General features: G+C 38.1%; 1 protein-coding gene across 9 annotated transcripts in view; it reads left to right on the top strand.

The window, feature by feature from the left end:
* Window positions 1-19914, top strand: part of Fak (protein tyrosine kinase 2 Fak) — a 119822-nt gene that overhangs the window by 59244 nt on the left and 40664 nt on the right. For 6 of the 9 annotated variants that reach the window (XM_076203653.1, XM_076203656.1, XM_076203651.1 and 3 more), the window contains exons 2-5: window positions 9403-9592; window positions 14584-14721; window positions 15211-15225; window positions 16005-16136. In XM_076203653.1, the coding sequence (XP_076059768.1) occupies window positions 9403-9592; window positions 14584-14721; window positions 15211-15225; window positions 16005-16136 (475 nt within the window). Of the gene's footprint in view, window positions 1-7185; window positions 9209-9402; window positions 9593-14583; window positions 14722-15210; window positions 15226-16004; window positions 16137-19914 lie in introns of those variants that run through there. The other 3 variants (XM_076203657.1, XM_076203652.1, XM_076203658.1) reach the window with 2 other exon arrangements.

Below are 19914 nucleotides of genomic sequence, written 5' to 3'. Positions count from 1 at the left end.
GATAAATATGAGGGTGGTACTTAGAGACAAAAACTCGACCTGGGAAGATATGCTAAGTGGAGTCCCACAAGGTTCTGTATTGGCTTCGATAATGTTTGCCATATATATAAATGACATGGATGAAGGTGTGGAATGTTACATGAACTTCTTTGCAGATGATGCAAAACTACTCAAGAAAGCAAGTACAGAAGAAGACTGAATCACTACGAAAGACCTGGATAAAGTCTGGGAATGTAGTCAAAAGTGGGAAGTGAAATTCAACATCAAGAAATGGAGTATACTGGAGTCTGGAAAAAGTAAAAATAGAATATCAGGGCAATATAAAATTGATACAAAGGAAGTAAAAAAAAAAAAAAGTTAGCCTCGGAAAGGGACCTACTAAGTATTTCAGCGGCTTTGACCCATCGTTTTTCGCTCATATTTCCGAAATAACCATTCACATCAGTATGATATATTAGCACAGCCTAATTCACACCCGGCCATAATTTTTGACGTTAGAGTGCATTTACAAGTGTATTTAATTACGGCGTTTACTCTTGATATTAAGTGTGTCGTAGCCGACACCCGTGAAGTAAATCGAACAGGTGAAGTCGTGACGTCATCACAAACTACCTCGTGTATCCCAACTTCACTTGTTCGATTTACTTCACGGGTGTCGGCTACGACACACACAATATCAAGAGTAAACACAGTAATTAAATACACTTGTGAATACACTATAACGTCAAAAATTATGGCCGGGTGTGAATTAGGCTGTGCTAATATACCATGCTGATGTGAATGATTATTTCGGAAATATGAGCGAAAAACGATGGGTCAAAGCCGCTGAAATACTTAGTAGGAGTAATTATCAACAAAGACGTCACCAGACAAGCATATCAACAAAATAGTCGGAGAAACCTTCAATGGGCTTTGGCTATTTGGATGAGGAAATGGTAAAGAAAATATTAGTCACACTGATAAGGCACTATGGACACCCAGTACTAAAAAGAATATAAAGAAATTAGAAATAATTCAAAGAGCAACGACAAAGATGGCACAAACACTCGAAATTGACATACGAACAAAGATTGGCCAAACTGGAACTACCAACCCTGGAACAAAGAAGAGAAAGAGGGGATCTACTGACCATTTACAGAATCATGAAAGGCATGGAAGCCCTTGATAGAGAAGACTTATTAAAGTAGGATGAAAGAACAACAAGAGGACATGAAAAGAAACTCAAAAAGGATAGTTATAGAGGAGCTCTGAAAAAGAATATTTTCCCACCGAGTGGTTCTGGAACAAATTGGATGAAGCAACAGTGCGTGCAAAAACTATACAAGAATTTAAGAACAAACTAGATGCTGAGAGATACAAAGACAAGCCACCACGACCATAGGCCCTCTTCCCGTATAATACAACTAGGTAAAATACACTGCACATGGATTTATTGTTAGGAATGATGAATTGTAGGGTAGGAGACAGGACTCGGCGAACGTTGTAGATTATATATATGTATATATATATGTGTGTGTATATATATATATATATATATGTATATATATATATATACATATATATATATATATATATATATATATATATATATATATATAGTGTACCACCCATTTCCAGCATCATTTGTAAACAGACCAAAGTTTTTAATTTCCTCAGTGGCACATGAGCACGAAACGAAACACAAGTTTTCATTTGAAAAATTTGCATTTTCTCCATCTATAAGATTCGATCTTTGTTAGTATCGTAGATAACGTGCCCTGCCATTAGTCTGGTGCATTGAACCATGTAGTGGCTGTAAAGTTCTATGAGACGCATTATGATTTTTTTCACGCCATTTAGCTTTCTCAAAACCGGTTGTGCAAATTGCCTTGACAGTCATGATATTCGTGTGTAAGAACTTTGAAGAAAAGCGTTAATCAAGAATCATTTTTACGAAATTAAATCTACATTCCATTTATCATTCGGTAATCGTCCTAGGTAATGGGAGTAGGACAACATTAAATGTTTTTAATGATTATAATAATTTACAACAAATCACTGTCTTGGAACACTCCTCCCTCCCTCCCCCCCCCCTTCTCTCTCTCTCTCGTCTTCATAAAAATAAATCGTGGATAATGCAGATTTTTTTTTTACTTTTATTTTCGTTATTGAAGCCTTAATTCATAGCACAAGACTTCGCTTTATCTGGTCTCGGACAGAACGCTCATCAAATACTGGTCGTTTTAACCCCACTAACGACGGGAAAACCTGCAGGAGGCGGTGACACCATCGGAGGCATTGCCCTGCCGTCCATCTTCAAAACCCGCATTCTTTGTTCCAGACTGAAAATATAATCCCGAGGGACTGGCGCTCAGTCTTCTAATTTAGTCTAAACTATCTCAATCAGTTTAGACTGCATTTCCACCACTTTTTCACTGGAGACTTTCCAACCGACGACTGTGCGCCCCCCCCCCCCCTCCTGCTACCACAAGCCGGAAGCAGAAACCGTTCAACACTAATATAACACGCACATTAATCCAAATATTCTTCTTAGGGTGATCTGTGGTTAGGACCGTTGCCAACTGCTTTGGGGATGCAGGTTTCCAGTCACTGATATTCGAGGTAACATTTGTCACTCTCACACACACAAACACACACACACACACACACACAGATGAGACCTATTAACTATCTATAGAATTATGAAGGGAATGGAAATCTTAGATACGAATGACTTATTGAAATGGGACAATGGAAAAACAAGAGGACTTGGAACAAATTTGACAAAGAAACAGTGTGTGCAAACACTATTCAAGATTTAAAGAAAAAAACTTGATGCTGAGAGATACAAAGACGGGTCTTCACGAGCATAGCTCCCTTCCCGTATAATACAACTAGGTAAATACATACACACACACACACACACACACACACACACACACACACACACACACACACACACACACACACACACAAAGTGGCGCCCCTGGGGACTACATTAAAAACGGGACCTCTCAACAGTGCTACAATAACAGGATAACTAGGTTGTGTTGAATGGGAAGAGGAGCGCTCGTGGGTGCCCGAGGTAGATTAATACAGCGAAAAGAAATGAAAAGCAGGCCAGATGAGACCTCTAGTGGCGGAGCGGCGAAACGAAAGGTAAAAGCTTAGAGACCCCAGTAGGCCTGAGGAGATTATTAAAAAACAAAAAAGAAAGTCAATTTTCTGGATTTAGGCGAGAAAGAGGTAACACGAGAAAAATTGTAGACAAGGAGAAGGAAATAAGAGTTTTAAAATATTGAGTCTCAGGGGTCCTTGAACAACAACATATATTGTGTCAAGAGATTAGTGAATTAAGGAAAACAAATGGGGAAGTGCCCTAAAAAGAATTTGTTAAGGTAAAACGTGAAAATGAGAAATTGAAAACGAAAGATACCGTAAATGAGGGGAATGAACAAATGAAGACAATTACCGAGAAAATTGGAGGAAGTATAGGCGAGGAAAAGATACAGGAACTCAGGAAGAAATGAAGAAAAATCACAAGGATAAGCTATCTTTTAAGGAAATTGTTCAGTAAAAATACAGGAGAACGCAAAGGAAACGGTTATTTAGGTAATCGAGGAAAAAGAAAATTTGGTGAGAGATACAGTAGACTAAAAGAAGTGTATAGTAGTATTTGGTCTAGAAAAACAGGTTCGTGAGAGACAAAGAGAAAGAATTAGCAAGAAATGTTTTGAGAGTAATGCAAGATGAAGAGCAAGAATTAGAAAAGGAAATAGAGGAAGTGCATAGCATGGGAAAATATATAGAAGGAAATCGACCCCTAAAGAAAAAAAATTAAGGTCACAAAGGGTAGCGGAAGAGATACTAGCAATAACAGGAAAGTTAGTAAATATTGAACGCTAAAGATGTATGGATAAAAAGAGATGAACCTTGAGGAAAGAAAAAGAAAGAAGATATTAAGAAGTGAAGCTAAAAAAAGAAGAAGAAATCGAGAAAAGAATGTAGACCTAGAAAATTAAGTACTTTTGGAGAGTGTTAGACATGATATTGAGACAATTGTATGTTCAAGAAAAGGAAACAAAAGGAACAGAAACGAGATGGAGAGTGCAGAAAATTAAAAGTAGCTTATACTTATATAAATGGATTCATTTCAGGATTAAATGACCTTAATGATTACTTGTCAGAAGTAAAGAGACATAATGGGAATTGTAGAGACAAAATTAAAGGGTCCACTATCACCAAGCAGTGTTAAAAATTGATTATATAATCACTGGCTTAGAAATAGACAGGAAAAACAAGATGGAGTAATGTTCTTGGCTAAGAAAAAAATAGTGATGAAGGCTACAAATGGAGGGAACAGTGTGGAAATGATTACAGTAAGAGTTGAAGATAATGACATGAAAAATAGAGTGTGATTTATGTGCCCCCAAAAACGGGTTCTTGGAGACGGATTACTCTTAAATATTAGAAGATACAAGGATTTCATTAAATGGGGTGCTGAAAGATGGAGGAAACGTGGTACTTATAGGAGATTTTAACAGCAAAGAAATATGTTCAGTGATGACAGTGAAATGTGGAGAGGAATTATGGGAAAATGTTTTACTTGACATGACTATGGAACATACAATGACACAATGGGTAAAAGAAAACACCAGATATAGAAATAATGAAGAACCATTGAGACTAGATTCTTTATGTCAAAACCTGAAATAGTGGATAAAATTGAATACAAGACACCAATGAGAAGAATAACCACATATTACTTGAGCTAGAACTAAAGGAGGAAATATACATGGAGGAAAATGAGAAACACAGAAAAAAACTGGTACAGTATATTGTAAAAACAGACTTTGGAAACTTAAGAAAAAAAATTCAAGAAGAGAGTTACGAAAAATTCTACAGTGAAGAGACAGAAATGGAAGAAAAATGGAAGATTCTGATAGAAATCTGTAATGAAGGGGTGGATAAACAAAAACAGGAAAAGGTGTATATTAAGTGCTGGTTTAACAGAAGGTGCAGCAAGGCAAAAGAAGTGATGGAAAAAAGAGAAAATCCCAAAAAGTTGTAAATATATATCAATGAAAGGAATGAATATGTAAAAATGTGCAGGGAAGAAAAAAAAAATGATGAAAAAGACATAATTGAAAATTGTAAGGATCAACCAAAACTATTTAATAGATATGTGAACAACAAATTGAAAAATAAGGAAGAAAAAAAAAAACACCAAGGGAACATGGAATTCACAGAATATATAGAAATGGCTGAGGTCATGAGTAAACATTTCAATTCTGTTTTCACTAGAGAAAATGTATGGCACTGGGATGAAGGGTAAGAAGGGCGCATGTGACACAACTTCATGGTGCTACTGGTAGCGTTTATAGCTGCCATTATGGTGGTCTGGGTTCAAATCCCACCCAAAGCTGAAATAATTTCAGTATTGCTGCTCTGGGAGTCATTGCTCCAACTCTCATGGGCAGGGAGTTGGGTGTGTGTGTGTGTGTAAGGTCATAGTATTACCCATAGATCAGTCATATAGCTTTGGACACCCAGTACAATAAAAAACATAAATTAGAAACAATTCAAAGAGCATTGACAAAGATGGCACCAACATTTAGCAAGTTGACATATAAACAAAGATTGGACAAACTAAACTTACTAACTCTGGAACAAAGAAAAGAAAGAGGCGATTTGATAACCATCTACAGAATTATGAAAGGGATGGAAATCCTTGATAGGGATGATCTACTTAAATGTGACAGAAGAAATAAAAGGACACAAGAAGAAACTGAAGAAGGACAGTTACAGAAGAGATTTGAAAAAGAACAGCTTTCCACACAGAGTAATAGATACATGGAATAAATTGAAAGAGAAAACAGTGAGTGCTAAAACTATACATAATTTTAAGAAAGAACCGGATGCGGAAAAATACAACTGCGGGTCAGTACTAGCATAGCTCTTCTCCCACAAAATACAACTAGGTAAATACACACACAGGTTTCCCCATGGCGTGGTGGATGTATGGAACCTACTAGATGAAACATTAGTGTGTGCAAAAACAATAGAAAAAATTTAAGAGCAAATTAGATATGGCGAGATACAGAGATGGGACACCACAAGCGTAGCTCCCCTTCCTGTAAGATACAACTAGATAAATATGCACAGTTCTTAGGTCAAGAGCTTTACATTGACACCAGGTGCTATGTCGTATTACTGCAGTAAGCCTTTCGTGCGTTGCAATAGTGGTGGGGTCTCAGGAGAGTAAGTAAATTTAGTCTAAGGTTTTTGGCACTATGCAGTGTGAAGAGATAAACTTCCTTGTTTACATAGTCTTTGCCAAAGAGCCTGCGTTATGTCCACTGTTTACGTGCGATCATAACACTGTAAGGAAGATATAGTGTAAAGGTGGCAGGACACTAGGCTAACATGCTATTTGCTCTTGCTACTTCAGTTGAGTGGAAAAGACTTTGATTACAATATTCTAGACTTCTGTAAGAACATCTTAACAATGTGTCTAACATTTGTAGGTTTAATTTCCCTTAGTTTGTCATTTGTTTTGAAAAATTATATCGTGACCGACATTGTTAGAACTCAAAGTAGCAAAAGCAAATAGCATGCTAGTGAGAAATCCCTAGTGTGCATTATCTGCAAGCTTGTGACTTGTGATTTGTCTATATTGGAATGCACATGATTAACTATTATCATGAATGATTATAATAGTTGTAACTTATAACATTTTAATGTGCATATTTGTACTACGGTACTTCATGCATTAGATTGTGCAGTGTGCTCGTGGAGCTCTCTCACCCTCCATACCTCGATCCCTCCTCCTCCTCCTCCTCCTCCTCCTCCTCCTCCTCCTCCTCCTCCTCCTCCTCCTCCTCCCCTCACCCTCCTCCCCTCACCCTCTTCCTCTTCCTCTCCCTCTCCTTTTATATAAACATTCAGTTTGTGTTATTTTAAGAACACGAACTATTGTAAATTTTTCTATATTACTTATTTTTATTTGGTTTGATTCGCTTCATCCGACTGCAAATGAGATGAACAGTTCAGTGATGCGGTTTATGCTAAAGTAATTCATTGAATGTAAAGAAGCTACAATCATCTTTGTGGAATTCAGGCATTGGCAATATAGCAGTGAAACTTAATATAGAGATTATGCAAAATGTGTAAAGTTAATGAAGAGATCTTTTTTAACAGGATATTAAGTGGACTTTATGATTTGACTTGCTTTAGTGAAACCATGATATATGCCATGAAACAATTAATTGATTTTGACTGTTGAGTGCAGACCACAAGGAATTAAACCAGATGGAAGCAAATGAAAGACTTGTGAATATTTTGAAAGGATTTGTGAATTTGGTTGAAATTGTAAACTAAATGGAGGCAGGTGATAAAGATTGTATTGTGATGGATGTTTTGAGATTCACACTTATTGTGTTTCTTCGATGAAGCTCTGTGAGGTACTTGGTTTCTTGCGAGAAGGGGGAAATGGGAAAGGGAGGGGTGCAGGGGGAGGGGAGGGGCAAGGAAATGGAGGTACAGTAAGTGAAGCAACTATTCCTATAAGTCCTCCAATTCTTCTTCATTCAACATACTTGCAGTCTGCCCCTGACAGCCACAAAGTACTGAGGAATAGTAATAATAATGCACCAGTGTTCAACTCTGAAAGTAGGAGCAGGAGTCCAGTGGCCCAGCACTGTTCTCTTCCCAGGCCATATGGAGAAAAGACAAGTGCCTTTCCTTTATTGCCAGTGAAACCAGATAATAAAAAGGTGTTAGATATTAAACAAGGATCTCCAGCCATCTTAAGAAAGGATCCAAGTGCCAATTCAGAGGTTCCCAAAAAGAAACGGCTTGTAAGGGGAGGACGGCTATTTTCATCCTTTCGTAGTAAATTGAAGAGCCCCAAGGTTGAGAGAAGGTACACTAGCCCAGGACAAGAGAGTCACAGAGATGAATTAGATTCTGAAAAGAGTCATGAATTGAGAAACAATGTAACTACACTTCGCAATATTTCACGATCTCTGCCTTCTATATGTACAGTTATTGATGCACAAGGGGATGATATGAACACCAGTAGCAGTATCCATGACTCAAGTAAAGGTAGCCATCAATTCATACCTGAAGAGTGCAAAACTCTCAATAACCAAATAAAATATGATGGTGGATTTCCCTTTAATGTAGCATTGAAATCACAGACAAAAACTGCTGAGGAATGTGCTCTCAGAAATTCTCGACCAACTTCACAACCCCATTATACATATAATGAAAAGCTTAAGAAATTAACTCGAACATTGTCCTATGATGACCCCTCAACCCAACAATCGGAGAATGGACAATCCAAGAAAGGAAAGAAAAAAGATGCTGGTAAAAGGAGTCGTCCTTTGGTGCATTCACAGAAATCTTGGGCAGAGGAAAGAAGTGGTTCCAGACCCAATATAAACCACCACAAGAGCTTGCAATTGAGTCCCACATATCAACAGCAAGAGGAAGATGAGTGCAAATCTTACCCATCAGTCAGGCAATTGCTTGAGTTGTACGAACAATTGCATTTGGCCAGACAGAAAGCTCAAGTGTTGGAACACAAACAGCAGCAGGTAGACCACTGCAACTGTGCAATCCGCAAGACAAGACCAGTAGGATTATATATTCATGAGACTGCTGATTGTGATGCAACATCAACAAGTTCAAGCCGAAGAAAATTTGGAACAGATCTCTTGGACTATGATGAACCTGGAAGGCCTGTAACTGTTGCTATGGACAATTGGATATACTTAGATAAGGATAAGTATAAGGAAATGAGTCATGCTGCAAATAAACGACTGACTCAAGCCGGCTCTGAAGAAAGTCAAATGAAAAGGGATAGGTCGCACAGAAGGAAACGATCCAGGAAAGTCAGAAGTAAACCAGAAAGAAAAGATGAAAGGGATGGAAGTGAATACTGTTTTGAACACTTAATGAAAGGGAGGGAAGATATTTATGGAGAGGATAGAACATTGAACAGGAAAGGGGACTCGTTAGATGAATATTATGGGAATAATCACTTAAGTTTTAGTGGGAAGTCCATGAAAGATGCTTATGAAACTTTTAAGTATGACGAAGAAGTTTTGCACAGCAGAGGCAGTAATTCTGAATCTTCTGAAGATTTTGTAGATATAGATGATATACTGTTGATACACCCTGATCCTGGAGATGATTTTTGTGGACCCACAAATATCACAACAAGGTATTTGTATTGATCAGTCTTTAATAGTGTATTTTTCTGTTTCATATACAGTACTTAAATTAATTCTAAAACTTAGGTTGAATATAAAACTAAGAGCATATTCAACACATTATTGAGTCCAGAATGTATTTTTAAGTATTGTGTATTAAATGTCAGAATTGATTTTAATAATGTTTTTCCTTTTATATTTACAGGGGCGAGGATGACAGCTTGGGGTGTGGGCTGAGTTATCTGCCCTCTGCTGCCTCCACCACACGCTCTCCACCTGCCACACCACCACCCACACTCTCCAACATGAGTGGTTGTGGCCTCCCTACTTCAATACCTCCTGCCCTGCCCCCACACAGACCTCATGGCCACTTAGCACATCACAACAATTTGATGGTGAGTAATAGGGGTGGAAAATACCATTTTTATTCATGTAGTTGTGGTTATATTTTTTATGGAAGAGAAACATGTACAGATGTTTTGGTGATGGGCATATCAAAAGATATTAATGATTGTAATAAAGAGCTGTAACCTCAAGTTTTATGGACTGGAAACCAACACCTGGTAGTGGGCATCAACCCATTCCAAAAAACTATCTGAGAAGTAATGTTGGACTGTTGTTTGCGTTGCACAAGTGTAAGACATTTCTTTGTTACCAACTTGTAATTGGAAGAAGTGGAGAGGAGTAATTACTGATTGTTAGTTCTACTAATGAAAAGGTGGGGGAAATGTTGTTGAAATTGATAGAGAACTGGGGCCCAGTCCAGAGACTGAGTGTGAAGCCCTCAGGATGGCACCTCCAAATGGAGGATGAGGGTGTTGATGGGTTTTAAAGATGAGCATCTGAAAAACCACTGACACAAGTGTTATTATTGGTACTTTTTCAGTGGTATAGGAGTAAAGCTGTTAAGAGCAGTTAAGAGTTCTTTATGAGAGTAGTAGAACCTGTGTTAGAATTGGAAATGGGGAGAGTAAGTGGTTTGGTGGGACTTTGCCAGGGATGTGTTATGTTGCCTTGGCTATTAAATTAATGCATGGATGGGGTGTTGTGAGAGGTAAACACAAAGGTTGGGCTGGAGACTGGAGATGGTTAAAGAAAATGAAGAAAAATGGGAGATAAGCCAATTTTTGTTTGCTGATGACACTGCACTTGTAGCAGGATCAGAGAAAGGATCAAGGAAGTTAATGACAGTTTGGGAAGGTGTGCAAAAGAAGGAAGTTGAAGATAAATGTGGATAAAAGTAAAGTGATAAGATGTACAAGGGGAGAGGATGACAGCAAATTAGAAGTAATTAGTAAGGAAGAGAAGCTGGATGAAGTGGGTAGCTTTAGATACTTGGGGGCAAATGTGACGGGAAAGGGAGGAGTGGAGGTGGAGGTAGAATGTAGATTGAGAGAAGCAAGTAAATGCCTTGGGGGATTAATAAGTGTAATGAGAAATAGACATTTGGGAATGGATGCTAAGTGGAGATTATATTTACCTAGTTGTATTTTATGGGAAGAGAGCTATGCTCCTAGTGACCCACTTTTGTATCTTTCAGCATCCAGTTTGATCTTAAATTCTTGTATAGTTTTTGCATTCACTGTTTCCTCATTCAGTTTGTTCCAGATATCCATCACTCTGTGTGGGAAGCTAATTTTTCAGACCTCTATTGTAACTATCCTTTTTAAGTTTCTTTTCGTGTCCTCTTGTTTCTCTTCTATCCCAGTATATTAAGTCATCTCTATCAAGGACTTCCATCCCTTTCATAATTCTGTAGATGGTTAGCAGGTCTCCTCTTTCTCTTCTTTGTTCCAGAGTTGGTAATTCGAGTCTGTCCAATCTTTGTATGTCAATTTGGAGAGTGTTGGTGCCATCTTTGTTGTTGCTCTTTGAATTCTTTCTAATTTCTTTATGTTCTTTTTAGTACTAGGTGTCCATAGTGTCGCAGTGTACTCCAATTTTGGTCTTATCAATGTAACTAATATTTTCTTTACCATTTCTTCATCCATGTAGTCAAAGGCCATTTCCATTGATCTTAATAGATTGAAAGTTTCTCTTGACTAATTTATTGATATGTTTGGTGCCATGTCATTGGTGATAGTTACTCCTAGGTCCCTTTCTGAGTTGCCTTTTTTAACTTCTTTTGTACTAATTCTATATTGTCCCCATATTCTATTTTTGTTTTTTCCAAATTCCATTATACTACATTTCTTGATGTTGAAATTCACTTCACAGTTCTGACTCCATTTCCAGATTTTGTCCAGGTCTTCTTGTAATGATTTGCAATCTTCCTTGGTACTTACTCTCTCTAGTAGTTTTGCATCATCTGCACAGAAGTTCATATAACATTCCACACCTTCATCCATGTCATATATATAGCAAAAATTATTGGAGCCAATACAAAGCCTTGTGGGACTCCACTTATCATTTCTTCCCAATTTGAGTTCTTGACAAAGGAGATGACAGATAGGGCTGATGAAAGATGGGATGGTTTTGGTGTGGAAGGTAGAGGTCGAGGGAGTGAACTTGAGGGGATGACTGAGGATGAAATGGATGGATGGGGTGAAGGGGCATTGAGAAAGAGGGGAATATCAGTTGAGCAAGAAACGGAGAAGGCAGGAGATAGGGATGAGTTAAAAGTTGCTTAGATGATACTGTTATGCAAGGAAGGGAGGGGCAGGGGATGGAGGTAGGGGATACTTGGGTGTGAATGATATTTTGACACAACCTGAAGGGATTTCCCCCATGTTCTCCTTTTCTGCATGAGGGGATGGAGAGAGGGGAGTCACTGGTGAAGTGAAGTGGCCTTACTGTGGATGTACTCTATCTTGCTACATTGCTTCTGACCCAGGGCAGTGAGCAGAATACAATAATGACCCATCATCCATGAGGAGCTAAGATGAGAGGGAGGAAGGGATGGTGGAGGGGAGTGTGTGTGTGTGTGTATATATATATATATATATATATATATATATATATATATATATATATATATATATATATATTTCTCTTTCTCCATTACATTATGTTACATTACATACTGCCAATAGTACTGGTGGTGCTTTGTTATGTAAAGAGATGGGTGGGTGGTGTTTAGGGTTGTACAATTGGTAAGATATGGTGGCTCTGCAAGATGGACAGTATAGCTGTCCATTTTCAAAATCCATCAACTGTCTCACCTCCATCAGGAGGCCCAGCCCTTAGAGGCTGACATTTGATCTCTGGACTGGACCCAGAACCAACCCTCTGTCAACTTCATCTCCATTTTTTACACATTTTCACACATGAGGAGCTGACAATTGATGACTGGTGCCTTTCCCATGCCACTTAAAGCTGGTGACATAGACTGTGTATGTGTATTTACCTAATTGTAGTTACAGGAAAGGAGCAATGCTCATTGGGTTCCATCTCCTGTTCTCTAACTTTCTGACATACCTAGACTCAAATTCATGTATAGTTCCAACTTAATCTATATCCTTGATTTCTATTTACCATATATAGATTAGAACTCGTGTATTGTTTGAGTTTGGGCTATATCACTTTCAAAGCTATTCCACATATTTATACATTTGTATGGTCAACTTCTCCTTTTATGCATGGGGGGACGGAGAAGGGATGCCAATTTAATGAAGCAGCCTAGCTGTGGATGTGCTGTGACTTGTGACACTGCCTCTGACCCAGGGCAGTGGACAAGGTGCAGGGATCACGTGTCATCCAGAAGGTGCTAAGATAAGAGGAAGGATGGAGGGGAGTGGAGTGTATTTAGGGATGGAATGGGTGGGAATGATTTTGTGCCTTTTTCTTTTTGGCTACCTCCCTTGTAAAGGGAAAAAAGCCTTGGTATATGTATGTATGTATGTATGGTCAACTATATTTCCTCACATCCTTTTGACATGTCTTCCTTAATTTACTCCTGTGACCTCTTAAATCCCTCCCATCTTTAATCAGGAGATCTCTTCTGTCAGTCTAATCTGTCTCCTTTAGTGACCTAAATACTGTAATCATATCACATTCTTTCTCTTTGATCTGTCAGAGTTGGCAGACCCAGTGTGTTTAGTCTTTCCTCATGGTTTATCTGCCAGACTGGGGACCAGTTTGATTGCTACCTTTTGTATTCGCTCAATCTTGCTTATAACCTTTACTCTGTGTGGGGACCATGGTACTGACACATATTCCAGTCTTGGATGTGTCAGGGTTTAAACGAGTTTTTTCATCATCTCTTCATCCATATAGTGGAATACCACTTTAATAATCTTCTGCAGTAGTCCATATGTCTCTCCTACAATCATGCTGATATGTCTGTCAGATGACAGGTTCTTTTATCAACACTCACAAGTCTTTCTCCTCATTTGCTTTTGAAATGGGTTCACTTCCCAAGGAATAGTTTAAGGATGGCCTTTTGCCACACTTACCCATTTCCAGTACTTTGTATGTTTTGGTATTTAACTATATTTCCCATTCTTGGCCCCATGCAAAAGTAGTATCTAGATCTTTTTGCACTAGTCTATTGCCCTCCTTGTTTTTCACTCTATTCATGATTTTTGATCATCTACAAACATGTTGGCATAGCTTGTTCCTTCCAGCATGTCATTGACATAGATAAACATTATTGGTGCAAGCACTGAACCATGTGGAACTCTGCTCAATACTGTTCTCCAACCTGACCTCTCATCCTTTACTACTGTCCCCATGTATCTTTCCCTCAAAAAGTCTTTCATCCATTCTAGTGGTTTGCCACTCATTCTTCCAATGTGCTCTTAATTTCCACATGAGTCGACTTTTCTAGGTATGTGTAATATATATATATATATATAATTTTTTTTTTTTTTTTTTTTTTTTTTTTTTTTTTCCCAACATAAATACAACCTTTAATTTACTCTCATGACCTCTTAAATCCTTCCCATCTTTAATCAGGAGATCTCTTCTGCCAATTCAATCTATCTCCTTTCTTTGGTGACCTGAATACTGTAATTATATCACATCTTTCTCTTCAAACTTTCAAAGTTGGCAGACCCATTATGTTTAGTCTTTCCTCATATGGTTTATCTGACTGACTGGGGACCAGTTTGATTGCGACCTTTTGTATTCACTAAATTTTGCTTATATCCTTCACTGTGGGGTCCATACTACTGATGCATATTCCAGTCTTGGACATGTGAGGGTTTAGATGAGTTTTTTCAACATCTCTTCATCTATATAGTGGAATGCCACTTTAATCTTCTGCAGTAGTCCATATGTCTCTTCTACAATCCTGCTGATATGTCTGTCAGGTGACAGGTTGGCTTTTATCAATACTCCCAAGTCTTTCTCCTCTTTTGCTATAGTCATCATTATGTAATAACACTATTATTTGATAACATTGTATGATTTATGATTTATTACATTGTATTTCCAAACTTTGCAGGGAAAGTCTTTGTCTCAGGAGAATGGAAGTAATGTAGTCACAAGGCTTGCTTCACCAGAACGACCTGAGAAAAGCATCACAGTACATTATAATTCTGCCTTCAATGTTGTCAAGTTCGGGGATGGCACAGATGTCAAGGTGAGCCATTTAGAATTGTGTAATAACTTCAGACTGTTCATGCTGAAGTAGAAGCCTTTGTTTTCTTAGCTTATGTGTCACAACCATTCTCTAGGTGACTAATTCAGTCTTCCAGTTCTGTGGTTGTGAATTTACAGCCATATAAAATTTGTTGCTTTATCCAGTAAGATGTTGTGGATATCTATTTCTTCTGCAGAAAATGAAAACAGTATGAAAAAAGAGAGGTTTAGCAGTTTTTATACCAAAAAAGAAATATTGACTGGTTTCTAGTTGTCAAAATTAAAAGTATATTGATTTTGCCATGAGCCATATGTTTGAACTGTATTTTTGTATGCATCTTGTCATATATAGAGTTGGGCATATTATATTGGAAATTCATGATTAGATGTTGTCCTCTAACCCTTGTTATTCAGTATAAACAAAGTTAGGTCGCCACTCGTGTGTTACAACCTTAAATAACCCGACTGTTCTTCCATTTCCCTCTTATAGGAGCCCACCATTAAGGTAACACCTCTTGTTGTCTCATTTGGCTGCAGGGCAGAAAGCTTGTGTCCTTACCCTTTCCAACTCCTTAACTGAATTGTGAAACGGTTAATTATAAATTGGAAATTATTAGTGTGAAATGATTCAGTATTGTACATACCTTTTTTTACCCATTTACTCCCGCATATTTTTTTTCTGGGTTTGTTTATATATCTTCATGTGACAGATGTGATTTAATTTCCCTCCTTTTCTATGTGGAACATCATGCATGTATCTTGAATTGCATGATGACAACTTCATGCCCTTTCTCCATAATATTTGTTTTTGTAATTGTGTATGAAATTTAACCCATATAAAGGCCATACCTCCCAATTTAAAGGAATGTGTAATTTTAATTTAGAATAAATTTTCATCCCTTGGAATGAGTTGTTCCCATAGCAGCTGTAGAAATGTATGAAATAAATTATGATTCTCATTAATGTTGGTGACTTTTAGCATGGTGTGGCTGTTTAAGACAAATCTTTTCATATGTAAGAATATGAAACAAAATTTTGTACCCAAATCATATCATTTATATATATATATATATATATATTATATATATATATATATATATATATATATATATATATATTATATATATATATTATATATATATAGATATATATAAAATGTTTCACATTGCACATTTCAGTTAGTATTGCACTCTAGTAAGCATACACTTTGATATGTACATTATAATGAACCACCACATTTTTTTTTTTTTTTTTTTTATATCACTTTTCATTTTGTTATTACAGGGCATTATAAATGTAGTAACAAGTCGGCAAGCTCCTGGTGAGCGTCCCTTTGAGGGTATGTTTGCCATCAGATTGCGGAACTTGGTTACACAAGAAGTGCTATGGCTTCATCAAGATCTCACCATGTACCAGGTGAGTACATTGACTTTAAGCTCAGCCTAGCTTATAATTTGAAACTGTAGCTTCATTTTATTGGTATAATGGTATCTCCCCCTAGAGTTATTATCCTCACCATCTTCAAGGCTAATGCAAGGCAACTATGAATTAAAAACACACTCTATAGTAAAATTAAAGGCCCAGTCCTTCCATTAGAAAAGAACCCATAAATTCAGGGTCCAACATTTGATACTCTCATAACATTTAGCCTACGTGTCAAGGACCTGACAGCAAAATCAACAAGGAACCAAACCTATTAAAACCATCACTAGCACTGACTTTGGACAACAAAAAGAAACTAATAACACATAAATGTGAAAAATATGTATAGTTGATCGACAACATATAAATATGGTGCTCATTTATGTGTTAATTATATAAAAAATACTAATATAAAAAAAAAAAATTCCACTGATTCTAATACAGTAAGTCCTCGTTATACGGTACATATGCGTTCCTGAAAACCTTACCACAAATTGAAATTACAGTATACCGAACCCATTATAACACGTGATAATAGGATATGCGTTCCAGCACGTCGAAAGTCACCCCTACAGACATGAAAATACATGAAAATAGTCACATAAGAAAATGTAAAGTACTGAACAAAAGAAATAAACAGAAAATGTTTTTATTTACCTTTCACTCACCATGTATTCTATAAGATGATGTCCATTCTGAGGCTAAGGGACAGTAGGGATCTCAGCCCGCTCATCTTATGCTGAGTGGGCAGATGAAGATGAGGGTGAGGCAGGAGGCTGAAAACCCTCAAACACTTCGTCTGTTTGTTGTGGTGGTCGCACGGCGTGGTGGCACTACAGTATGGTGTAAACAAAAAAATGAACAGGTACCGTATCTGAATTTTTCTTACTGTAAATAGAATCAAGGGTAGTAATAACCAAATACCGTAACTGTGAATATACCGGATAAAGAATTACCGTATAAGGAGGACTCACTGTAGCCAAAACTTATGCCTTTATTTTTCTCATCTGTATGGGGCAGAAACATGGAACATAAGAGAGGAAGAGTTTGAATGTGTTTGAGATGAGGTGTCTGAGAAGTATAATGGGTTACTAGGCTAGATAGACAGAAATGAAGAGGTGAGGAGGAGAACAGGGGTGGAAAGGGAGTTGGGAGATGGGGTTGATGAAAGAGTATTAGGATAGTTTGGACACATGGAAAGAATGAGTGAAGAAAGATTAGTAAAAGAGGTGTGGAAGGCAGATGTGGAGGGAGTGAACATGAGGGGACGTCCTAGGATGAGATGGATGGATGAGGTGAAGGGGGCTTTGGGGAAGAGGGGAATGTCTGTTGAGGAAGGACGGGAGAGGATAGAAGATGGGGTGAATGGAGAATGGTTGTATATGGATGATGTTGTGATGCATGAAGTGGAATGGGTGGGGGGATGGGGGGTGAGGTAGTATGTGTGAGCAAAATTTGATGCAGCCCGAAGCATCTTCTCCTTTTATGCATGGGGGGACAGAGAGGGGGGGTCGCTGATGTTATGAAGTGGCCTTGCTGTAGATGTGCTGTGCCTTGCAACACTTCCTCTGACCCAGGGCAGTGGACAAGGTGAAGGGATGACCCGTCATCCAGGAGGTGCTAAGATGGGAGGTAGGGTGGAGGGGAGTGGAGTGTATTTAGGGATGGAATGGGTGGGAATGATTTTATGCCTTTTTCTTTTTGGCTACCTCCCTTGTAAGGGGGAAAAAGCCATGGTATATGTATGTATGTATATATTAAGTTTTCTCAATTTTGATATTTTAGGGGTCAAATCTTGACCTCAATTTTTTGCTAAAGGGGGATTTTTTATTTTTCGACCTAACGTTCTAAAACTGATATTTGGATTCCTTGTCTTTTTCTGATTCTAAATATATGTTTATGTAACTGACTTTTATCACCTTCGTTATTGGTTGCCAAATGTGAGTAACCTCTCATATGACTTAAAATTATCAGAAGTTATATCTCCTGAATGGTTGTATGGATTGACCTGTTGGAAGAAGATGTATTATACGTCACAGGACATCACTACACACCATAGGACGTCATACTACAAGAAGATAGATATCGAGCATACAATGTTGTGTACATCACAGCAGCAGCACCAAACTGCTGTTGAGCGTCAGGTCTAACCAGAACTCGACCAGAGGCCACTTAACTGGACTTTGGCCAACCTGACCTTGACCTCTTAGGACATCTAGTTGCTTGAGATGCAGCCATTGAGAAGCATACGTCCACAGAAGGAATTACCATTATATTTTATTTTTCATCAAGTATGATTGAAATATGCCATGTCGTTTCTATGTATCATAATTGTAAATATCTTTGATATTGAGTGTATCACTCAACCATGTAAATACCTACTTCTGTCACATTGTAGATATTACTGTATGACCAAAAATTGATGTAGTGGCAACCGTCACAGTTTTTGTCTTGTTTCCTAGTGCAGATTTCGATTGGCTCTGGACAAGACATCTGGCTATGATTTACTAGAGTAAATCCATAGAACAAAGCAACCTTTTACTTGCTCTGCTACTCACATTGCCTCCAAAGTGTGGATCCAACCTTCCACATTTTCTGGTACCAGCCGCTGTGACTCCAACCTTGTCACAACCAAACATTCTCATAGCATCTCCACTCCTCAACTCAAGTCTACCGAGGGACTCTATCCAACAGAGCCAGCAGCATTACTATAAAGCAATCAATTCTAATTTAGCCAGAAACATTACTAGAAGGAAATCAACTCTCAACATAGCCAGTAACATTATTTATGAGACAACCCCTCTTTGCAGCATTGTCCAGCATCATACTTACAAGGCTACACCCAATCATCACAGGCAAAAGCCCCGTCCCAGCCCCACTACCACACGCGGACAATTTGACCGCCCACCTGCCATCGCCCAGCAACACAGATAAGGCTACACCTTGCCTGCATGGACAAAAGCCCCGTCCCAGGACCACTACCATGTTCGGACAAGTTGACCACCCACCTGCCGTCACCACACACCAGCCTACATCCAGACTCGTTTTTCCAACCCCTCAACGGCCCCTCCACCATTTCAAAGGAAGAATCTTTCCACACTATGGGTCCAAATATATGTATATTTTAACTGTATTACATTGTAAATTTTCACATTTCATCTTACCTGTATTCATACTCATTTTGTTTTACAGCATTGTATCATCTGTGTTCATCTCACCTCACCACAAGCCAAAATACCTCATCACTCTGTAGCCAGACCATTACTATATCATCTTTGGTAAGTAGATACAATTTCCGTGATAGGTTTCACCTAGTGGCTACTCTCTGTTACCTTTGTGTTTATATTTCATGATGCAGTCCCAAACATCTCAACCCACACACAATTATTGTACTCATTTCAGTTCTGCCAAAATCTCACCCACTCCAAACATGTCTACCACTTCCAATAACAACTCTCCACACACCCCACCAAAGACACAAAATCTCGTAACAATAATCAAGGAAGAAAATAGTTTACCAACCTACCCTACAAAGTTAAATCTGAAATCACATGTAGAAGTGTCATAGATGACAAAACCAAAATTTCCATTCTTAAATCAAGGATAGATATCAACAAGACACTCTCAAGTGATATAATCCAGTTCAACATTTTCAACTTGGCTCACTTTCACCCCTCTACTCATTGGCCACAATATACAGTACTGGCCCTCATGAAATAATGGAAAGAGCAGTAAAAATTGCATCCACTTTCAAAAGTGAAATCAGAGAAAG

This window comes from Oratosquilla oratoria, chromosome 20, assembly GCF_046742065.1.
Source record: "Oratosquilla oratoria isolate Oo_2021 chromosome 20, ASM4674206v1, whole genome shotgun sequence".
NCBI classification, from domain to species: Eukaryota; Metazoa; Arthropoda; class Malacostraca; order Stomatopoda; family Squillidae; genus Oratosquilla; species Oratosquilla oratoria.
Note: the sequence above shows the minus strand (reverse complement) of the source record. Positions and strands in the feature narration are given on the sequence as shown.